The sequence below is a fragment of the Cryptosporidium bovis genome (genome assembly GCF_009768925.1).
Source record: "Cryptosporidium bovis isolate 45015 chromosome Unknown contig_42, whole genome shotgun sequence".
NCBI lineage: Eukaryota > Apicomplexa > Conoidasida > Eucoccidiorida > Cryptosporidiidae > Cryptosporidium > Cryptosporidium bovis.
Window position 1 is genome coordinate 1 of NW_027125028.1, and position 20,325 is coordinate 20,325.

Genomic DNA, 20,325 nt, shown 5'->3' on the forward strand with positions numbered 1-20,325 from the left:
GTTCTGGGTAGTGGTGGTGGCGGTGGTGGTGGTGGTGGTGGTGGTGGTGGTGGTGGTGGCGGTGGTGGTCCACCACTATCATCTGGATCATAATCAACTGGTGGTAGTTGTGGGAGTTGCTGTGGCCGTGAAGGGTCTGAAGGACCTAAGTCACGTCTTCCACCATCACTTAGATCATAATCAATTGGTGGTGTTGGTGGTCGTCGTCGTGGTGAATGGGCTGGGCCATGCATTCCACTACCACTAGTGAAGCCACCGTGGCCTTTGAATCCTGAAGGATAACCTGAACCATATGTAGAGCCTTCACCTCGGATTCTAGTATCAGTTGAAGATCCACCAGGACCATGTTTACTGTAACCTCCTCCTCCTCCTCTCTTCTTTTCTCTATCTCCTTCCCCACCACCTCTTCCTCCACCCGTATGACGGGATAGTATAGCAGCCATATCACGCCTAATGTATTTCTTACAATCATTCTTTCTTGTTTTAAAGGAGTCTCTAGCTGAATTTAATCCTGATATGTCAGATTCACACAATTCCAGTGATAATCTAAGTGTCTCATGGCTGCGGCGCGTTGTTTTCCTTGGATCATGCAACATTGCTTCAAGTTTTGACTTAACAGAATTCAGAATGGGTAAAAGTTCAGAAGAAAGCTTTTTCCCAGCAGAGGCTGTAAAATAAGGATAAGGAGCACAACCAATGGGATTTCGTTTAAAACTGATATCTTTGTTTTTCGTAAGTATTTTGTATAACAAACATCTGAGTAATTTAAGTAACGACTCTTTAAAACCAGAATCAATATGTGACATAATATGACCTGTGGGAGATACATTACGACTTTTGGAATAATAAAATCCATAAATACTTGTTTTCAATTCCTCAAGTAATCCAGAAATAACAACCTTGCTACACTTTTCACTCGGATCAATATCTCCAGGATAACCCATACTTTCCGCAATAACAACAATTTTTTCGACCTCTAATTCTTGCAAAACAATTGAAGTAAGTGATTCGAACCCTACCTGAGAAGTACCTACTCCACCTTCTGCTTTAAGGAATGAAACATCGGACAAAAACACATCTTTAACCTTAAAAAAGCTTCTAGAAACCTGTAAGTAATTATCGTAAAAAAAAGTTGTAATTAATACTGAAGACAAAAGTATGCTCAACATATTTTTGTTGATATTTAAATTCATTCTTCTAATAAATATTTAAAGACCCATGAATAGTAAAATAATAAAATAAATAAAAAATAATCCAATTAAAGAATTAAATGTGAAATAAAATGAAGTTATAATTATTTAAGCTGGTCACATTTTTATGCCTATTTACCTGTGTAACAGGTACAATACCACCGTTTACATTCCGCACATTTTTTTCCTAAGCGGTTTTTTTAATTATGGTAGAAAGAAAAAATAGTGAGATAACATACACACGATATGCTACCATTCTAAAATTAGTCTATTATTATGCTGATTTGATAGTATTACACGTGAAATTTTACACACTTTGACAACCAAGCCAAATTAACGCCATTTATTTTAAATTTACATATATATACTATAAAATTTTGTTATAATTAATATCTTTTCCGGTATAGAAAAGAATAAAACTTTCTATATAGAACTCATGTTAAAAGAATAACATAATTCACTTAAATACGTAAAAACATCCTTATTTTTATGTGAGCATAAGAAATTGCTTTTGAATGTGCATTAACACAAAAAATTTTATCAAGGTCTAGGTAAGCACAGAAGAATGGCGGTAAAATGTCAGAGTAGATAGAGGGGGAGGGTAAGAGGGCTCGAATTTCGCGGAAATACAATTGAGGAGTGACAGCGGGGCTTTGACAAGCCTTTTATGTGACATACTTTCACCCTTTCTTTTTCCCCCTACATAGACCTCCACAACACGCATCTCCATTTATTTTTACAATTAGAAAGTTGAATGTTAGTGTATTCTAATTTCCCTGAATCTAGTCTTATACTAATTAGTTGTCAAATTAGTGTATTTATTTTAGGTCATAAATATACATAAAGGAGATTACGTAGTGGATAGAATGTATTAAAATGTTCAATTAGTTACTTACAACTAGAGAAGTTTTTTGTCTCTTTAAAGAGATGAGTCTACAGTCAGAGATGGGTGAAATGCAGATGTGTAAGACGGTGTTCTTGTGTTCACTTAATTTGTTCGTGACATAAATTATGAAATAATTGTTATTTTATACTTGAGTGTTTATAAGAACACAATTATTCGTAAAGAGTGATTTATCGCTTAAAACTTTATTTTTATTTCGGTAAATGCCATATTCGAGTTGCATTGGTGATGTTGTTAAATGTACATAGAACGCAATATACCTATTAGAATTTAGTTTCTTCCGGTCTTGACGTTCCAATGTTATTACTACCACCTTCAGATTCACTTTTAAGAATATCAAGAGTAAATTGACTCATTCTTTCATTACAATTATTCTGTATATCAACAAAAGGTCGTCCTAGAGTTTTATCATTATTATGATTGTACCAATCTTTTAAATATAAATCAACATCTTTAATAGAATTCATCATTTCTTTCTTTTCTTTAATTTCATTCTTCAAGACTCTTTTTGCACAATCACAAACATATCGGTTAATTTTGCATAATTCTTTCACATAAGACTTTAAAAGTTTCATATTGTTATTCATATAAGAAATTTTATCAGAGTATAGTTCCGACTTTACAAGTTTTTGTTTGAGTTCTTCTTGATCATATTTGTATACACTATTAGTATGAGATAACATATTTGTTGATTTTACACTAGTCCTTTTTCCACTTTCGAGTAAATGCAATGTTAATACCCTGCAATCAATACAAAAAAATAAAGATTCACTCCATCTATTGTATTCTGACTTGTATTTTCCCAATTCTTGCTTGGCCTCTTGTAGCATCTTTGAAATACCCCTGCATCTACAAATGAGACGCCTCAAAAGCTTACATCTACGTCCACACGATTTTGAAACTTCTTCCATCTTTTTAACTGCACAAAGAAAGCTTTTGTAAAAAAATGATGCTTTTGCTTCTGCAAGTTGTACCGTTAAAAATAATTCGGGATTACACTCGGCAACATTGATTACTCTATGAACTTTGTTATCATCACCCCCAACCGCTTTTAACTTCAGTAGACTACTCTCATGAATTACTGAAAAGTAGTTATATTTAATACCATTGTCCAATTGAATACCTTTTCCAGTTATCTTTGAGACAGAAATCAGTAGTGTAATTCCAAAAAACAGAAAAATACAAAGAGTTCTGCTTTTGCCACCCATATCAAGTAACTATACCCTTTTTTCACTTTAATATATTCAATGTACTAATTTAAAAAATCGGAAAAAAATGCCGTTTTGTGTAAATTTAATGTCTAACCTCAATTAAGGTCTACGGTGGCCATGTATTGTATGGATTCTTGTAAATAATAACGATTGCAACCATAATCCCACATGTTTTTCACACAAATTACTAATTTAATTCAAATACCTATTTTGCTCCTATTTGTTCACACTACACACATTTTTGGCGGCAAGTGTGCCATTTTTTACATGAGAATATATCTATGTAATGTATTAGAGAGGAGTATTAAATCCATTCACTGGCATAAGAATAGATATTTTTGCTTGTAGAGCCTTGACTTTTATCCTCTGTATCGGTGTAACCCTTATTAGTTGCCCCGATTTTCGAATGCTTATCGTCATGTTTTTCATTACTTTCGCTTTGTTCGCCCTCAAAATCGCTTTTTGCCTTGGTTTCCAAACTTACTGTCTGGAAGAACTTGGATTCAAGAATAATGAGTGAATTTGGATCCGCCTTTGCATATTTTGGATATTGTACGGTCAAAATGCCTTGGGTAGACTCCACGTCTTTTCTTACGCCTTCTTCAGTTACGTATTGAGCCGTTTCAGGTATATATTGAGAGAATTCATTGTTTAAAATCAAATAATTTTTGCAGAAAGATATTTTTTTTTCTAAAATAGTTTCATGGTTCGCTAATTTGTTTAAATCGTTACTCAATTCTTCATGTACTTTTCTGAGGTAGGAGCATAATTTAGATGATCCACATTTAAAACAAGTAATACTGCATTTCGGCGTGCACTTGTCTCTCAAAATTACATCAAGCTTTGACTTAGTCTTGCCTAATCCGATATTAACATATTCAACAAATGCCAAATAGTCTAACATTAAATAATACTGTCCCAAAGTACACTTTTCATAATTGTAATTTTGATTTGGTGGAGTTAATATTGGAGTAGAAGTTGATAAGTGGGATGTTTTTGCTATGGAACACTGAGTAGTTAATATAATTGAGTCCACGAAATCAAATCTTAATTTAAAGTATAACTTGGTATATTTTTTCAGCATTTTTTTAATTTTCGTACACCCTGTAATGATTCTTATGTATTTGTTCTTTTTATCAAAACAATTTTTTAAGTTATATTCAGTAGCGGCTGATTTGAGTTTACAAAGGTTAATTAAATAGTGAAACAAAACTTTTCCCATAACTTCTGATATTTTTTTACAACTTTTCTCGCAATATTGAAATTCATTTCTCCTCTTTGGTATGTGTAAAATCATTGAAATTAAAGTTCTCCATGGCACTAGTTTAAAATCAGAACTCAATATTTTTTTTAGTTTTAATATACTCTCATCGGAGTCCAATTCTAACTTGAATTCATCTGGACTGTATATAATCTGATGTTCAACTCTCCCTGCCTCAGAATCAATGACTAATTCATCCATATCTGCATTCATACCATAATAACTGCTTAATTTTTCCTCAGGAATCATTCCTGAAGATCCATCTCCTTTTCTTTGTGTATCTTCAGAGGTTTTGCCACTTTTTGGATCAGAAGAGCGTCTTTCTGAAGACTTTTCTATTTCACTATGAATTGTTCTATCTTTTGACAATTTCACAGCGGAGCTGGTCTCTGAATCAGATGAATGATCATATACCCTTGTAACGGTAGGTCCTGACAGATGTGAAGAACTAGATGATTTAAGTGATGATGAACGCGTTGAAGATGGTGAATCACTTTTATTGAATATTGACTTCAACAGTGAAGACTTCTTTTTTTTATCTTTAGCAATATATTTTTTAACATTTCCTGGGTTTTTTACAGTGTAAATAAGTAAATCTAGTAGTTCTCTTCTATTGAAAGGTATTCCAGATTCACTAATATTTGGCAACGTTTTTGAATCCAAATAAATATTTACTGCAGTCTTACACTGAGCAATGTCGGCTTCAATTCCTCTCTCTAAAGACTCAGTATAAAGATACTTGATCAATGATTCAACGGAATCCACCAAAAAAATATCATTCTTTACCCTTTTAGGTTTTAAATCTCCATGAGTTTCATAATCAGAATTTTCATTTTCTGAATCATTCGATGTTGCTTTTAATAGGCTAACAGGAACCAAAGAAGAACCATTAACTGACAATTCACAAACTAATCCAAAAAAATGCAATAAAACAATCCAAACTTTCATTTCATAAATACTAATTTATAGATCTGTTAATGATTATGGCCTCAATTACTTAAATATTACAATAAAATTATAAGAAATTGAAGCTAATCAGAAAAATATAACAAAATTAACCACAAGTTACCATAAAAACAGACTTCAACAGGTTAATCTTTATATAATTAGCTCTATTCTCATTACTCATCTTTAAATGTGCTGCCGCCAGAACATGCAATTTCTCTAAAAGCAATGGAAAGTGTACATACAATAAAAGCAAGAACGTGGGGGGGGGGGNNTGGGGGGGGGGGGGGGGAAAAGGGTCGCTTAAAAATGGCAAATAAACATTTAAATAAGTAAACATCAATTTTTGACAAGAGGGGAATGAATGTTATCCACTTATGGAAAAAGACTATGGTATTGCTTTATCTTAGTGAGATGGTTTATAAATAACACGAGATAACGCCTTATTTATAACAGCCAAAATAACAAGGCTTTATTTGATCTTTTTTCGCATAAATTAAAAAATATGGATCAAAAGTTATAAAATTTTTATTTGAGCAAAACAGAGTTTATTCTTTTGGATCTCTCAAGTAGGTTTTATTTTTTTCCACCTTTACCTTTACCTTTACCTTTACCTTTACCTTTACCTTTACCTTTACCTTTGCCTGTACTCACTTCTGGATCGAAGTTCCCACCATCGTCTTTGGGAGGACCGGAACTACCTTCGTCAGAAGTTCCCATTAGTCTCAAACCTTTTCCAGAGTTAGAACCAAGGAGGAAGCTGCTACAGAGGATTTGTGGTGAACGTGGATTACTCAAATCAATATGTTTGTTTAATCCCATTTTTAGAAGTCTATCCATATTATTCTTACTTTTATCAAGGAGATTAGTATTTCCAGTAGCAGTTAAGTAATTGTAGCATCCTTCGATGTAAATTATAATTGAACGATGGTCTCTATTCAATGAATTGAGTTTTTCCTCAAAGAAAGTTAATTCATCCTGCAAACATTTGCATTTTTTCTTGCTTTTTTTACATATATGTTTACAACAACCTTGACACTTTTTCAAGCTTTTTTCTAGTTCCCGTAACACACGTTGATAGACATTCATCATAGAAACCGCATTTTTATTGTCTAATAAGGAGAAAAAGTAATCATCACCTGTACATGTTACTAAATTTTGTTCAGAAGTTGATCCAAGAGGACTATTTTTAATGTGTTCTTCGTAATTACTTGTTAAACTCAACAGATTACATGAATAAACATTTTTATATCCTACTTTCAACCTTTCACCTGTTTCTGAAATTTCATTTTTTAATAGAAAGGCATTTCTTCTTAAACTTTCGCATCTCCTAAACAATCTTGCAAGTTTATTTTTTCCATCACGACAGTTTTCCCATAAATAATCATTTAATAAGTTATACTTACATTCTAACATGACTAACTTAACTAACAAATCAGCTAAAAATCCTTCCTCTCTATTTAATGTTTCACTACTACAGTCCATTTTCAAGATTTTTCCAAGAGTGAGGAACATTTCTTCTGCATGTGGCCCAGAACTTGGTTGTGAAGGCCCTATACCAGTACTAACTGAAAGAGGTGAAGGTGGTGGGGTTGGAAAATTGTTATTATCATCATCTGACGGGTCACCATCAAAGCCATCATTGTAGATTCCTGATCCAAAACCATTTTGGCCCTGCCCATTATTTCCAGATGTTCCTTCATCTGGGTCTTCATACCCAGAGTTTTGATCTCCAGTTGGACCTCCAGGATATTCCTCACTTAATTTCAAAAAAGATTGCTTTTCCTCCGAATATAAACCATTAAAATCTATACTTATTACATTCAAGAGGAATTTAACTAAAAATATTGTGAAAACGACCTTATCTAATTTACTCATACTTAAAAGCTATCTCTAAATCTAAAAACAGTTCCTAGTGTTTTACCGGGAAAAAAAATAGATTAAAATAAAACTTATTGTAAAGGTGTGAGGCAAAACACACATACAAAACGGACCTAATATGTGTGGCGCTTTGTGATGTATACTCAATTTAACCCGAACAAATTTTTAACACATTTCGGCGCCATGTTTGTGTATAAAAATGTTCGGGTTTACAAGAAATTCACGTATATTTCCAAGTTTTACAGTGCAGGCAAGTCTAATCTTTCCTAGTTCAAGATTATTTGAATTTGTTAAGGGAATAAGTAAATTAATGTTTATATACTAACTTAGTTGAGTATCGACGTAGCTTTTTTTGTTTTTGTTATTTACAGTTTTTAGTTTCTTTGATGTTACTTATTTAAGCAGTTAGCCGGGATTAATACAAATATACCCGTCTAATTGTAAGTTTCAGGAGTATTTAAATTCAATACCAATTGGATTTTTTTATTGTGGGTTTGATTCTGCTTTAATTTGGAGTTTATCCTCTGCAGGAAAGGAAGAAGGTGTAATTTAATTTAGAATTAAGTGGTTGTAAATATAACATGCAAATATGCGGGGAAACTCGGTGAGCTTATAATAGTCACTTATGCTCTAGTTAGAGTCTCATGAAAAAAAAAGAATAGTGTGATGGTAAAATGTAATAATTATTTCTATCACTTGGTGGGGCATACAAATTTTGTAAATACTTTGTAGATGAGGCCATTTATTTATTGTTAACTTATAAAAGAAATAATTCCATCTCTTGAGCAAGAGAAAGGCATTACTGCATTATTTTCCTGGTAAACATGACATTGTTTTCCAATAAATAAGCATGGTTCTTCGTTTTTGTTGTTATTAACTTGTGAAATGGCGGATATATTACTAAAAAGAAAGAAAACTACACTTATTTTTTCTCTGAAATCATAATTTTTTGAAGGAAGAGCACAACATAACTCGTTATACTGTTTAAATAATGGTACTAAAAATTTTGGATCGCAACTTCAACATGTGATCAGGTTAGTGATTGTTTGGAACACATTAATTTCACTGCCTAGATATTCAACAATGAAAATACTTATTAAGAAGAGAGACCTTAGTCATTTTTGTTTTGTTTCTTTATTGCTCATTGCTACACTCTCAGTTATGTTTTCATTTAAAGTGGATATATTAATCATTCCCATTTGCCTTGATAACTGTAAAAGTGAATATATGTGTTTCCCTGAATTTTTGCGCCAAGGAGCTTTATTCAGTCAAATATTGGTTTGTAAAAAAAAAGAATATAAAAGCGAGAATAAAGTGGTGTCCTTGTATATTATACCCACTATTTCTCCGATACCAGAGTTAAATAATTTGTTAATTTGTTAAGGCTTTTTTTTTGTCAAAATCTGATGTAAAGAAAGTGGTAAAGATGTTGTACATTGAAGAGTGATTCTGAAGGAGATGGAATTATATCATTGTACCGACTGCTAACCTGAACATCAAGAAAAAGTTATTTGCCAATGTGCCTGTGTATATGTGTATATATGTATATTTACATCTTATAAATAATTTTGATGTGTATCTTTTCAACGATCTTTATGAAATATTTTTTTGTAAACAATTTTTGTGTTTTAAATAAATAAATGTAGCTGGAATGAAAAGACAGAAATAACAAAAAATGACTAGTGGTATTATTCAAACGTGTGTGTATCTATTAATATATATGTAGTATTTATATATACGCATACATGTATTTAATTGTGCATGCACAAACATTTACATGTAATGTATGTAAATGTAGAATACGCAAATGAAAACGCATAATTTCCTTTCCGTTTATGGTGTTTATGCAGTGTTTAACGAGAAAAGGTGAAAGTGAGAGAGAAAATATCAATTTTCACAAAATTTTGAAATTGATTTGAACTCTTGAGGCCATTATTATTAAACTTGAAATGACCAACACGAACAATAGTTGCTTTGCAGTATAGTTTACTGCTTAACTGGTTCAATTGTCTCTATTACCTTCAATTTAACACGAAAATTATCATATAAGTAAATAAGTGTCTTTGTGTATGTCAGGAAAATTAGTCTTAACATCATATTTTTTTTTTCTTCTATTCATTATTGATTAAAACTTGATTTACCGCCATTTGTTTCTTGAGGTATCGAGACGGGATTGAAGTAGCAAGGCGGCAACATGTTGACTGTTTTTAAATAATAATAAAAGCCTTGAAGAAAAAAAAAGTTAGGAATAACATAAGGGGATAAGGAGAGTTGTTTTTAAAACACGAGAAGGGGAATTTAGAGTGACTTTCATCATTGATAGTAAATTAATTTTGATAAGTCTGGTTTATTATTTTTTTATATTGGGCTATTGTGACACTTTGATGAAGTTTTAAAAGCATCGACGATAACTGTAGGTAATAAACTAACACAAGGTTGTAACTTATTTTTTCTCTTTTCCTTTTATTATTTTTGAATAAAGAAAATATCTATTTAACAGTTACATAACATAATATTAAATATCTGTTTACAAAGGGTAGAACAACAACAAAATGTCCAGTGACCACTTGTCTAACCAGGACATCGACAATTTGGATTTGGCAAAATTGACTCCAATAACTCCGGAAGTTATTTCTCGTCAAGCTACAATAAATTTGGGTACAATAGGGCATGTTGCACATGGGAAGTCTACAGTAGTTAGGGCAGTTTCTGGTGTGCAAACAGTTCGTTTTAAGGATGAGAAGGAGAGAAATATCACTATTAAATTAGGGTATGCTAATGCAAAAATATACAAGTGTACAAATCCAGATTGCCCCCCTCCGAAGTGCTACCGCAGTTACGGTTCAAGCAAGGAAGATGAACCAATGTGTGAGGTCCCATCTTGCAATCACAAAATGCAGTTACTACGTCATGTTTCATTTGTAGATTGTCCGGGCCACGACATTCTCATGTCTACTATGTTGAATGGGGCAGCGGTTATGGATGCTGCATTACTGCTTGTAGCAGGAAATGAAACGTGTCCTCAACCACAAACATCTGAACACCTTGCTGCTGTCGAGATTATGAAGCTTAAACATATAATTATTCTCCAAAATAAAGTTGAACTTATAAAGGAGGCACAGGCACAGGAACAATACAAGCAAATTAAGGATTTTGTAGCAGGGACTTCGGCTCAAGATGCACCTATTATTCCTATTTCAGCAGTTTTGAAGTTTAACATCGATGTGTTATGCGAGTACATTTGCACTCAGATTCCAATTCCGATTAGGGACTTCACCTCTTCACCTAGAATGATTATTATTAGGTCTTTTGACGTAAACAAACCAGGTGAGGATGCACAAAACATGAGAGGAGGCGTTGCTGGTGGATCTATTATAAGAGGAGTGCTAAGAGTTGGGGACGAAATTGAGGTAAGACCTGGAATATTCAACAAAGATGCTGATGGAGAATTCACATGTAGACCTATTCGTTCAAAAATCGTGAGTCTTTTCGCTGAGAATAATGACCTTAAATACGCGGTGTCCGGTGGTTTAATAGGTGTTGGAACTAAAATTGATCCAACTTTAACTAGAGCAAATCGCCTTTCAGGTCAGGTTCTGGGGCATCCTGGATTCCTTCCTGAAATTTACGACTCGATTAATATTACATTATATCGAATGAGAAGGCTCTTGGGTGTTAGAGCCCATGATGGATCAAAGGCACAAGCAAAGGTGTCTAAATTAAGAGAAGGGGAACTTCTTATGGTTAATATTGGTTCCACTACAACTGGTGGAAGAGTTAGCAAGATTAGAGATGACTTGGCCACTTTCCAATTATCTTCTCCAGTCTGTTGTAGCGTTGGCGACAAACTTGCTATTTCTAGGAGGGTAGACAAACACTGGAGACTTATTGGTTTCGGGGACATTATTTCCGGAGTTACAGTTAGAATCATCAATGACTACTAAAATTATTGTTTATATCTCTTATAAAACATCACTATTCACACAATTAATTCATTCGGTTTTTCACATTTAAACCTTGAATTGACAATAGAAATTTAAGTATTGTCTTCACTCAGATAACGAGTAATAGAATAAAGAGACTTGAGAATATTGACCAAAATAATATACAAATTACATGCTAAATCTATTGAGAAAGAAACGTTGTTTAACAGTTTATCATAATGAATTATTATCGTATCTTCTTTTCTTTTTAACCTATACACTCTCTCATTAACTATAATTTGCTTTTATGAAAGTACCACATCTTAGCTTCAATGTTAAACTTGCATTGTTTTAGGTTTAATTCTAATCCACATTGATTTAATTGCATGTGAATGCATCCAAATTTTCATATGTGAATTGTGGTTATTTGCATGTTCTGGCGGCACACATAGTTTTTCTCGGCTTCAACTAACGTTTATTAATGGGAAAAAGGCCGTTAAAAATTTATATGAAAGATTCAAGGGGTGTTGATTATTTTTATAAATAAAAAGGTGGTTTTCACTGGAAGAGAGCCAAGTCTGAGCGAGTTATACCATTTCTCGATATAGTATAAACTAATTCTACAGTAAGCAACTAGCCTTGTATTTGGTGTGTTTGATTTGTTTGTAATAGTCAATGGAAGATATTGACGAAAGGAGTATTCTCGAACACTATAGAAAACACTTTTTTCTGTCTGAAATAAAACTAAAGGAGTTGGTGAATGATTTTTCGAAGTCACTAGAACTTGGATTAAATGAAAGGGTATGTAAGAAAAACAAATTTAAGAATAAAAATGTTAATGATTTTTTTAACAGAAAATATCAGCTATTTCCACTTAAAATGCTTGACTCATGTATAAATAAACTTCCAAGAGGAGACGAAACGGGAGTGTATTATTCAATAGATATGGGTGGAACGAATTTAAGATGTATTAGAATAGAGTTGAAAAAAGATGGGAAGAACTATATTAAGCATAAAAAGACAAGGTTAACTGACTTGAAAGTTAAGCATTTAAATGACAAGGATGTAAAGAGTGTAGTAGAAGATACAGTGACTTCCGAGGAAATGTTTGATGAGATTGCAACATTTTTTGGCCAATTTTTGATAGAATGCGGTGATATGAAAGATAATAAAAATAATAACTCTCCGAGTTTCGCTGAAAATAAACAATTTAGTAATGAAAATATTTTTGAATTGACATTTACGTTTTCGTTTCCAATAGAACAAGTTGAAGTTGGTAAAGCAAACTTAATAACTTGGACAAAAGGCATTGAAACAGGAAGAGGTACCCCTTTCCCGGTTGAGGGATGTGATGTTGGAGAATTACTTAATTCTGCTTTCTCTAGAAGAAATATACCTGCTCATTGCAAATGCATAATTAATGACACGACTGGTACTTTAATATCAGCAATTTATGACTCAAATTATGCTAGTTTTAAAAATGCTGGTGGTGATAAATCAACTGTTTTAGCACATAAAAATAATGAATTCAACAGTCCCTACATCTTGAGTTGTGAAAATGGATCAAAGAGATCGAAAATTAATATCAAGTGTAATAACCCATGTATCGGAGTTGTAATAGGAACAGGATTGAACTCATGTTACATAGAACCTAATTCAAAACAGTATGGCTATAAAGGTTTAATAATTAACACAGAATGTGGCGATTTTTACTCATCAAATTTACCAATTACTGATTGCGATCTCATTCTAGATTGGAATAGCGATAATAGAGGCGAGCAATTATTTGAAAAAATGATATCGGGAAATTATCTTGGTGAAATCTCCCGTTTATTGTTCATTAATTCGCTCAAAGATATAACTCCAAAGACATTCTTCAAAAATAATTCGGTTTCTACAGAAGATATATCTAATATTGTTTGTTTGTTTGAGAAGTCGCAGAACGAAGATTTTTCAGAACTGGTTACTTACTTAAAGAATACATTCTTATGCGAATTTAATCCTGTTTTAGCAAAAATAATTGCGGAATTGTCCCTATTTGTTCTTAACAGGGCTGCTCAACTTGTTTCTGTTATGATTTCCGCATTATTTAAAAGAATAGAAAATTATTATCCATCTGGAATTTCAGTTGCTATTGATGGGTCAATTTGGACGAAAAACTCAATATTTAGAAAAATAGTCAAAGAAACACTTTGCATTATACTTGGAGGCAATGCAAATGAAATCATCCAAGTTTTTGTATCTGATGATGGTTCTGGCAAAGGTGCAGCGATACTTGCGGCAGTTATACCAAAAAAGCCAATATAAATTACTCATACCCACCAAGAGAAGCGTAAATTCTAATTGTTACTTGCTCATTTCTTCATGCATGAAATTATATAATTTATTAAAGCGGTATTTTGGGCGCCATGTGGCCTGTGTTTCATGTCAAGAATTTAATAAGATAGGACAAATAAATTCAAGTGGATTTCTTTTAATCCAATTTTTGCTATATTTTATAATTAAAGTGGGAGCATAAACAAACTCAAAACTAACATTGATATATAAACACAGTGAATACGCATTATATATAATATATCTCGCTTATATACCTTTTTTTCCTCCATAGTCAGTAACACAGGAATATATTATTTTTTTGATTGCATATTGAAATAATATATTTGGAAGAGGTATAATAAGAACTAATTTTTTACCAGGATGGAAAATACAACTCCGTATTCTAACAATGTGGATGAAAATGAAGATGAAAATGTCAATAACGTAGAAGAAATATATAAACATCAAGCGCCCGACATTACGTTAAAGCAATCACCTAAAGATGATCAAAACGAAACAAGTATTGATCATGAACCATCTTGGATTATATATCCATTGGAAAACTATGGGATTAGGGTACAAGATAGTGATGAAGGAACAGTTCCAAACACTGCACTTAATGAGATGAGTGTTTTTAGTGTGAAGGTAGATAACTTTGTTAAGGATGGAATAGGTAGAAGTGCAGCAGCTTTAATGCTTACTCATCGTTATCTATGCCCCCATGTTGTTTTGCTCCAAAACGATCTAACAAATGAATGGATGCTACCAAATTGTAGTTATAAGGCTTGGGAAAATCCAAGGACAGTTTTAGCTAATTATTTAAAGTCAATATTTTTATCAAATAATAATACTAACTTAACTGTAAGTAGCAATTTTTCGGGTGATAACAGTGGAGATACTGTATCTAATAATAACAATTCTGGGACTGAGAATGCTGTTGAAGTTGGGGAGTTTTTAGGTACATGGTGGAGAACTGAATTCAACTATGCTCCATTACCTTACTTACCACCTCATTCAACAAGACCTAAGGAAACTATTCGTATATATCAAGTAATTCTTCCACCGAAACTTCTTTTTAAGCTACCAAGAAATTATGTACTTAAAAGTCTACCATTATTTGATTTAGATCCTAATATTTTTGGAATTGCTTGTGGGAGTATACCTCAACTTATTTCCAGATTTCAGATACAATCAATGACACAATCTAATAACTAGAATCTCATTCTCCCCTCACAAATTGCACTTATATACAAACATCGCATTATATTACATATATTTACTTTTAGTCCCAATGCTACTATAAAAAATATACTAGATTTTGGTTTAAATATATTTGATGAAAAAAATTGAGTTTATTAGTTATATAAATAAATCTAAAAATAAATTAGCAATTTAACTCTATTTTGTACTTTGTCTTTCACCCTTGACAATGTTACATTAACAGTATCATAAGTACAATTAATACAGTAACTATTGTTTTGTTATGATAGTTAAGTTCTGCATTTGAGTCTGAACTGAAAGACAAAAATAGAGGGCCGTATTTACCATGCTTGGCCAAAGTAAATCCAACTGACATATTATCGCGATCAAAAATTGAATAATATTTGCGAATGAAATTATTTCCAAGTACAAATAAAGGCCCCCTTGGTGGTGGAATATCCAGTGGAATATATCCGATGCTACAGTAATGTTCTTGAGGCCCCCAGTAATAAGAAAATGTATTTATGTAAGAAGATACACCTTCATCAATGACATAATCTTGAGGATCCATATGCATTTCTACCTGCTTCCCATTAATATCTTCAATAATGTATGTAATTCTAGGTGCAGATAAATAACTATTGCAATTAGATTCCATAGGTATATAATCAGTTAATTTTGCCATAAAACTACTTGGTACAGTCGAAACAGATGAACCTGTATCTATTGCAGCTTTACATCCAGTAGAACAATATTCAGTACTTTCACCGTTAATCATTATATCTTTTATTTTTATCTCCCAATAATGTGATCCAGTTAGTTTATGCCATGTTACTTTGTTTTCTCTAACGGTATAATCTGGATCAGCTGCTCCGAATGAAATAGAACCAGGAGTGTTTGGGTCTCTAGATATGTAAACACCGAATAAATTTCTATTAAGTACTTTTTGTTCTTTTATATTATCGACTATTGTTTGTATATTCATTCTTCTGTTATTTTTGTCAGGAAAACCCAAACCAACAAGACCATCAAATGGAAGATCTGCAAAAGGAGAAGTGCTCTCTTCTACAGCCATTCCGAAGGGCTGGTTATCTATTTTTAATTTCCCTATACTTATTGATTCCTTGCCATACTTTAATACACATGAACCAGTTCCATATTGAATATATGTTTCCAAGTTGTCTTTAAAGGGAACAAATGATGAACTCACAGTTGGATCATATTTATTATGAGGCTCACAACCTTTTTGCTTACATTCCACACTTGGAATCCAAACGCTTGAACTTCCAGTGTCGAATATTACAATAAACTCTTTTGGTGGCGTTCCTATTTGAATTTTACCAAAGTACTGACTATTTTGATAGTTCCTAAGCTCCTGGGTGTCTAGTGCCTCAGGATACTTGCTTTTTGTTAGCCATTTCGAGAAGTAACTGTTTTCGGCAAATTTTGAGGTTTCAGTTGCAGCTAGCCGCAATTCAATTTTGTGGGAACTCGAACTAAAGAGGCCACTGTTCAACTTATTCTCCACTCCAGATTCAACTCGAATACTTGTCCTCATTTTTCCAGATAATCCTTCACAAGAGGCTGTGAATTGGTAAAATATTAATATAAATGCCACAATCGAAAACATTGTTTTCGTATTTCAATTTTAAATGAGTGAATCAAAGATATCTATATATACTCAACTTCACCATTACATTATTCTTTGTGTCAGTCAAATAATTAAATTTTTATTACAATTACTTTCATAAATTTCATAAATTTTTACTCATGTAAATATTGACTACTTGTTTTTTTAAAAATGTGCATGCATATTCCGGTACGTGGCCATATAAATAAGCCACGTAATCGGGCGCCATATATCTGATACCGCCTAAATAAAAAACATGCCATTTACTTTATAGTTTAGAGGATAAAATAGGATTCAAAAAAGAGGTAATATTTTTAGTGTAGTAAAGTGAAGAGATAATACATCAGGAGTTGTAAGAACTCTTTTCTCCTCTAGTGTTTATATATTGTGTACAAGCAGGAAATCAAGGCAATAATAAATTAGAATAAAAAGCATTCGGTTAATTTTTTTGGAGGATACGGATTTCATTGTACTTGAAAAACAAAGAAGTATATAGTGTTTACTGAAGTGGGGAAGTAGTTGGTGTTATTTTAAAGTATATAACATGTCAGGTGTTAGACAAAAGGAATGGTAAGTTACAGTAATACACAAAGCAAATAGACGTTTGAAACTTTTTTTTATTTAGTGACTATCTATTTAAGCTAGTATTGATAGGAGATAGTGGAGTGGGAAAGTCCTGTCTTTTACTAAGATTTGCTGTAAGTTTATTCTGGAAATACATAGAAAGAGGAAATAATGTTACGATTATAAATAAACAAATATAATTAACTTCAAACTCGAATCTTTTTGTTGTAGGATGACTCATTTACGGATAGTTATATAACTACAATAGGAGTTGATTTTCGCTTCAGAACCTTAAAAATTGGGGACAAGGTTATTAAACTTCAGATTTGGGACACAGCAGGTCAGGAAAGATTTAGGACAATAACTTCTGCATATTATAGAGGAGCAGATGGTGTTGTTTTGGTATACGATACTACCTCAAGCAATTCTTTTGAACATATTGACGATTGGATAACAGAAGTAAATCGATACACAACGGATTCTACCAAGATTCTTGTGGGAAATAAGTGCGATTTAGAATCTCAAAAGATGATAGATACATCTAAAGGGGAGAGAAAGGCTCAGGAACTTGGAATTGATTTCATGGAGACCAGTGCAAAAAACTCTACTAATGTTGAGGAATGTTTTATAAATATTTCAAAAAAGCTTCTTGAAAAAAGACTAAAGAGTGGGGTTTCAAGCAATAAAACAGCAGGAAGCTCTAGTATATATCTCGATCGAAATTCAAATTCAATATCCATTCCTGGGATACTTTCTTCATGCTGCAAATAAAAAATTTAACACCAAAAGATTGAACCAAGTATATAGAAAAGGCATTTTGGGTGGCGCCAAAGATAATCGTAAAATGTCAAGAGTATAAGAAAGTTTGACTACAATAAAAAGGTATATGTATATATAAGGAATGTATATGTGAAATTAGGTATTTGAATACTTAAGTACACATCTCTTTACATATATAACTTGTTATCTTCTATTTTTCATAGAATAAATCATAGAGATGGATTTAATAGTAAAGTTACCGATAGAATTGGATGCAGATGAACTACTTATGGCTAACAGGAAGAAAATTTTGGAAGAGTGGAATCTACCGATTTTATGTGTTAAGCTATGGGAAAAGAGTGATTTGGAAAGATTAGAGAGTGATAATGAAAAAATTATAAAAGATCTGTCAAATATATTTTCGAATTTAATAAAGCTTTCTCATTCACTTTATGTTTCAACAATGACTGAAAAAGATGCATATTTAGCTTTGGCGTACTCCAGGACTGAATATAACACCTTGAATGAAGGTAGTGAAACATTGGATGATATGGTAGGTGAAACAAACAAAATACAGAGTTTGATATGCGTTTGTTCAAGTTACATTTTAAAAGTTCCATTTTACAATCCAATAGTAATGATTAAAGCTCTTTTGCAGCTAAAAGGAATATTTAAAATGGAGATGAAAACTTATGAAAGTAGTAAATTAGATAAACCATTTGATAAGATTGAGAATAATTATTTATTTCTCCTCGAGCACTGTTTAAATGTGGTTATGGATACTTTGAGCAAAATCTGTAATTTTGAACATGATTATGACGATCCTAGAGATGCTTCATTAGATCAAGACTTTAAAATAGACACTTCTTACTTTGATAACATAATAAGGGACTTTAAATCACCAGATGGTACTCCTCAGATACATTTGAGGAAAATTGGGGTAGGAATTCATCCTGAACATGGAAGAGGCTTTTTTTCAACGGAAAAAATTGAGCCAGATACGAACATAATTGAGATATCTGTTCCTTGTGCAATAAATTTCTATACAGCACTTTTTTCCGAGGATTTTGGGTATGTAGCACGATACCTAACCAATCCTACACATTATTTGAATGAAATGAGATCTTTTAGCAAACATATGGGCAGTGACTATGAAAGTAATTCTAACATTTTTCCTATAAACTGTAATGAAAAGGAAACGATGTTCCTCCCAATTGATTCCGATTCAATTTTAATGTTGTTTATTATTTTTCAAATCTACAAGGGTAATAATTCTAAGTGGCATAAAGTAATATCTACATGGCAAGACCCAACGCATGCAATTAATCAAAATTTATACATGGCGCCAAAAGAAGTAACTAGTTTTTTATCTTATGGTGGGAATGATTTTTCATCGAGGGTGTCCAATAATGTTGATGAACTTTATGAATTGTTAGAACATGTTCACTACCTTTTTGACTTTATTCAACAAGAGGCAATAAAATTGAGCGAAAATTCGAACGGTAATGTATATAAAAGCATTAAATTCTTTAGGGATTTTAACTATAAAGACATATTTACTTGGAAATCATTAAATAAAGTAAAGTACGTATTGGATACAAGGTCATTTAGCATAAAATTTTGGCCTTTGAACAAGTGCTACTACAAGTATTCCATATTGGAAGAGTCAGACAATGATAACAATTTGATAAAACAATCTTTGGATGATGAAGATATTCGAATAATAAGTATTCCAGTATTGGATTTTTCCCCAGAAAACTTTGACAGAATTGTTGATTTATTATTACCTGTTCCAACAGAATGTGTTCGAACGATACTCCCAGTGGCAGATATGTTTAACCATTCCCATTTGGCACCTTGTTCAACACCAAAGATAGATTATGAAAGGAATATGTTGGTTGTGAGGAATGAGGTTGAAATAGATAAGAATAGGGAGGTTTATATAAGATATGGTATCTTAACAAGTAATGAGTGTCTGTATGGATATGGATTTATTCCAGTAACAAAACCCATACCAGGTTTGTTTGATACATTAACACTAAATTTTGAGCCAGAAGAGGACGACCCACTCTATAAGGTAAAAATGTTGGTATTAAAACATTTAAATGTGCCAACTGATCATATATTCTCTAAATTGTCTTCAGAAAAATTAACAAATGTAGATTTATTGATTAAGTGTGTTGAAATTGTAACTTCAGATGACCCAATTTCTATTATCAAAGATTGGGATAAGGAAGGTGACAATTCAAAAAGGAGAAAAAGAGCTTACAACAGAGCGAGCTATACGAGACTTGTTCCAGAAATTTTAGAAAGCCTGTTAACTCCATGTATTGAAAAATATGACAAATTAATGAATTATAAGTTATCTAAAAATGACGACCCTTCCTTAATACCTTATTGGTTTGATGACTGGGGTGATAGGGCAATAAAATACTATTCAAATCAAATAGATCTGATTAAACTTTCACTCAATGTATTTAAAAATAGCAGAAACGAGAAATAATATTTATTATATAAAGCATGATTGAGTCAGTGCGTTGT

General features: G+C 32.4%; 10 protein-coding genes across 10 annotated transcripts; 5 read left to right on the top strand and 5 right to left on the bottom strand.

Annotated features, from left to right (window-relative positions):
• Positions 1-73: 73 nt before the first annotated feature.
• Positions 74-1,193, bottom strand: FG379_002902 (uncharacterized protein; the record flags this gene model as incomplete). The annotated part of the gene is made up of 1 exon (XM_067328223.1): positions 74-1,193. A coding segment is annotated over one exon (1,120 nt), but the record flags the coding sequence as incomplete, so codon positions are not given.
• Positions 1,194-2,357: 1,164 nt separating this feature from the next.
• Positions 2,358-3,302, bottom strand: FG379_002913 (uncharacterized protein; the record flags this gene model as incomplete). The annotated part of the gene is made up of 1 exon (XM_067328234.1): positions 2,358-3,302. One exon carries the CDS (start codon positions 3,300-3,302, stop codon positions 2,358-2,360), a length of 945 nt encoding a protein of 314 aa, XP_067183356.1.
• A 307-nt stretch (positions 3,303-3,609) lies between these two features.
• On the bottom strand, positions 3,610-5,514 carry FG379_002915 (uncharacterized protein; the record flags this gene model as incomplete). The annotated part of the gene is made up of 1 exon (XM_067328236.1): positions 3,610-5,514. One exon carries the CDS (start codon positions 5,512-5,514, stop codon positions 3,610-3,612), a length of 1,905 nt encoding a protein of 634 aa, XP_067183358.1.
• Positions 5,515-6,087: 573 nt separating this feature from the next.
• FG379_002916 (uncharacterized protein) lies at positions 6,088-7,389 on the bottom strand (the record flags this gene model as incomplete). Its single annotated transcript, XM_067328237.1, has 1 exon — positions 6,088-7,389. One exon carries the CDS (start codon positions 7,387-7,389, stop codon positions 6,088-6,090), a length of 1,302 nt encoding a protein of 433 aa, XP_067183359.1.
• Positions 7,390-9,944: 2,555 nt separating this feature from the next.
• FG379_002917 (eIF2G eukaryotic translation initiation factor 2 gamma subunit (+GTpase)) lies at positions 9,945-11,336 on the top strand (the record flags this gene model as incomplete). Its single annotated transcript, XM_067328238.1, has 1 exon — positions 9,945-11,336. One exon carries the CDS (start codon positions 9,945-9,947, stop codon positions 11,334-11,336), a length of 1,392 nt encoding a protein of 463 aa, XP_067183360.1.
• Positions 11,337-11,990: 654 nt separating this feature from the next.
• On the top strand, positions 11,991-13,622 carry FG379_002918 (hexokinase i; the record flags this gene model as incomplete). The annotated part of the gene is made up of 1 exon (XM_067328239.1): positions 11,991-13,622. The coding sequence occupies one exon, from the start codon at positions 11,991-11,993 to the stop codon at positions 13,620-13,622; it is 1,632 nt and encodes a 543-aa protein (XP_067183361.1).
• Positions 13,623-14,012: 390 nt separating this feature from the next.
• FG379_002919 (NUDIX domain mRNA cleavage factor Im like) lies at positions 14,013-14,846 on the top strand (the record flags this gene model as incomplete). The annotated part of the gene is made up of 1 exon (XM_067328240.1): positions 14,013-14,846. One exon carries the CDS (start codon positions 14,013-14,015, stop codon positions 14,844-14,846), a length of 834 nt encoding a protein of 277 aa, XP_067183362.1.
• Positions 14,847-15,063: 217 nt separating this feature from the next.
• On the bottom strand, positions 15,064-16,461 carry FG379_002920 (membrane bound aspartyl with a signal peptide plus transmembrane domain; the record flags this gene model as incomplete). The annotated part of the gene is made up of 1 exon (XM_067328241.1): positions 15,064-16,461. The coding sequence occupies one exon, from the start codon at positions 16,459-16,461 to the stop codon at positions 15,064-15,066; it is 1,398 nt and encodes a 465-aa protein (XP_067183363.1).
• Positions 16,462-17,005: 544 nt separating this feature from the next.
• Positions 17,006-17,796, top strand: FG379_002921 (rab1a protein; the record flags this gene model as incomplete). The annotated part of the gene is made up of 3 exons (XM_067328242.1): positions 17,006-17,031; positions 17,087-17,159; positions 17,257-17,796. The coding sequence occupies 3 exons, from the start codon at positions 17,006-17,008 to the stop codon at positions 17,794-17,796; spliced, it is 639 nt and encodes a 212-aa protein (XP_067183364.1).
• Positions 17,797-18,022: 226 nt separating this feature from the next.
• On the top strand, positions 18,023-20,287 carry FG379_002903 (SET domain containing; the record flags this gene model as incomplete). The annotated part of the gene is made up of 1 exon (XM_067328224.1): positions 18,023-20,287. One exon carries the CDS (start codon positions 18,023-18,025, stop codon positions 20,285-20,287), a length of 2,265 nt encoding a protein of 754 aa, XP_067183346.1.
• Positions 20,288-20,325: the final 38 nt, after the last annotated feature.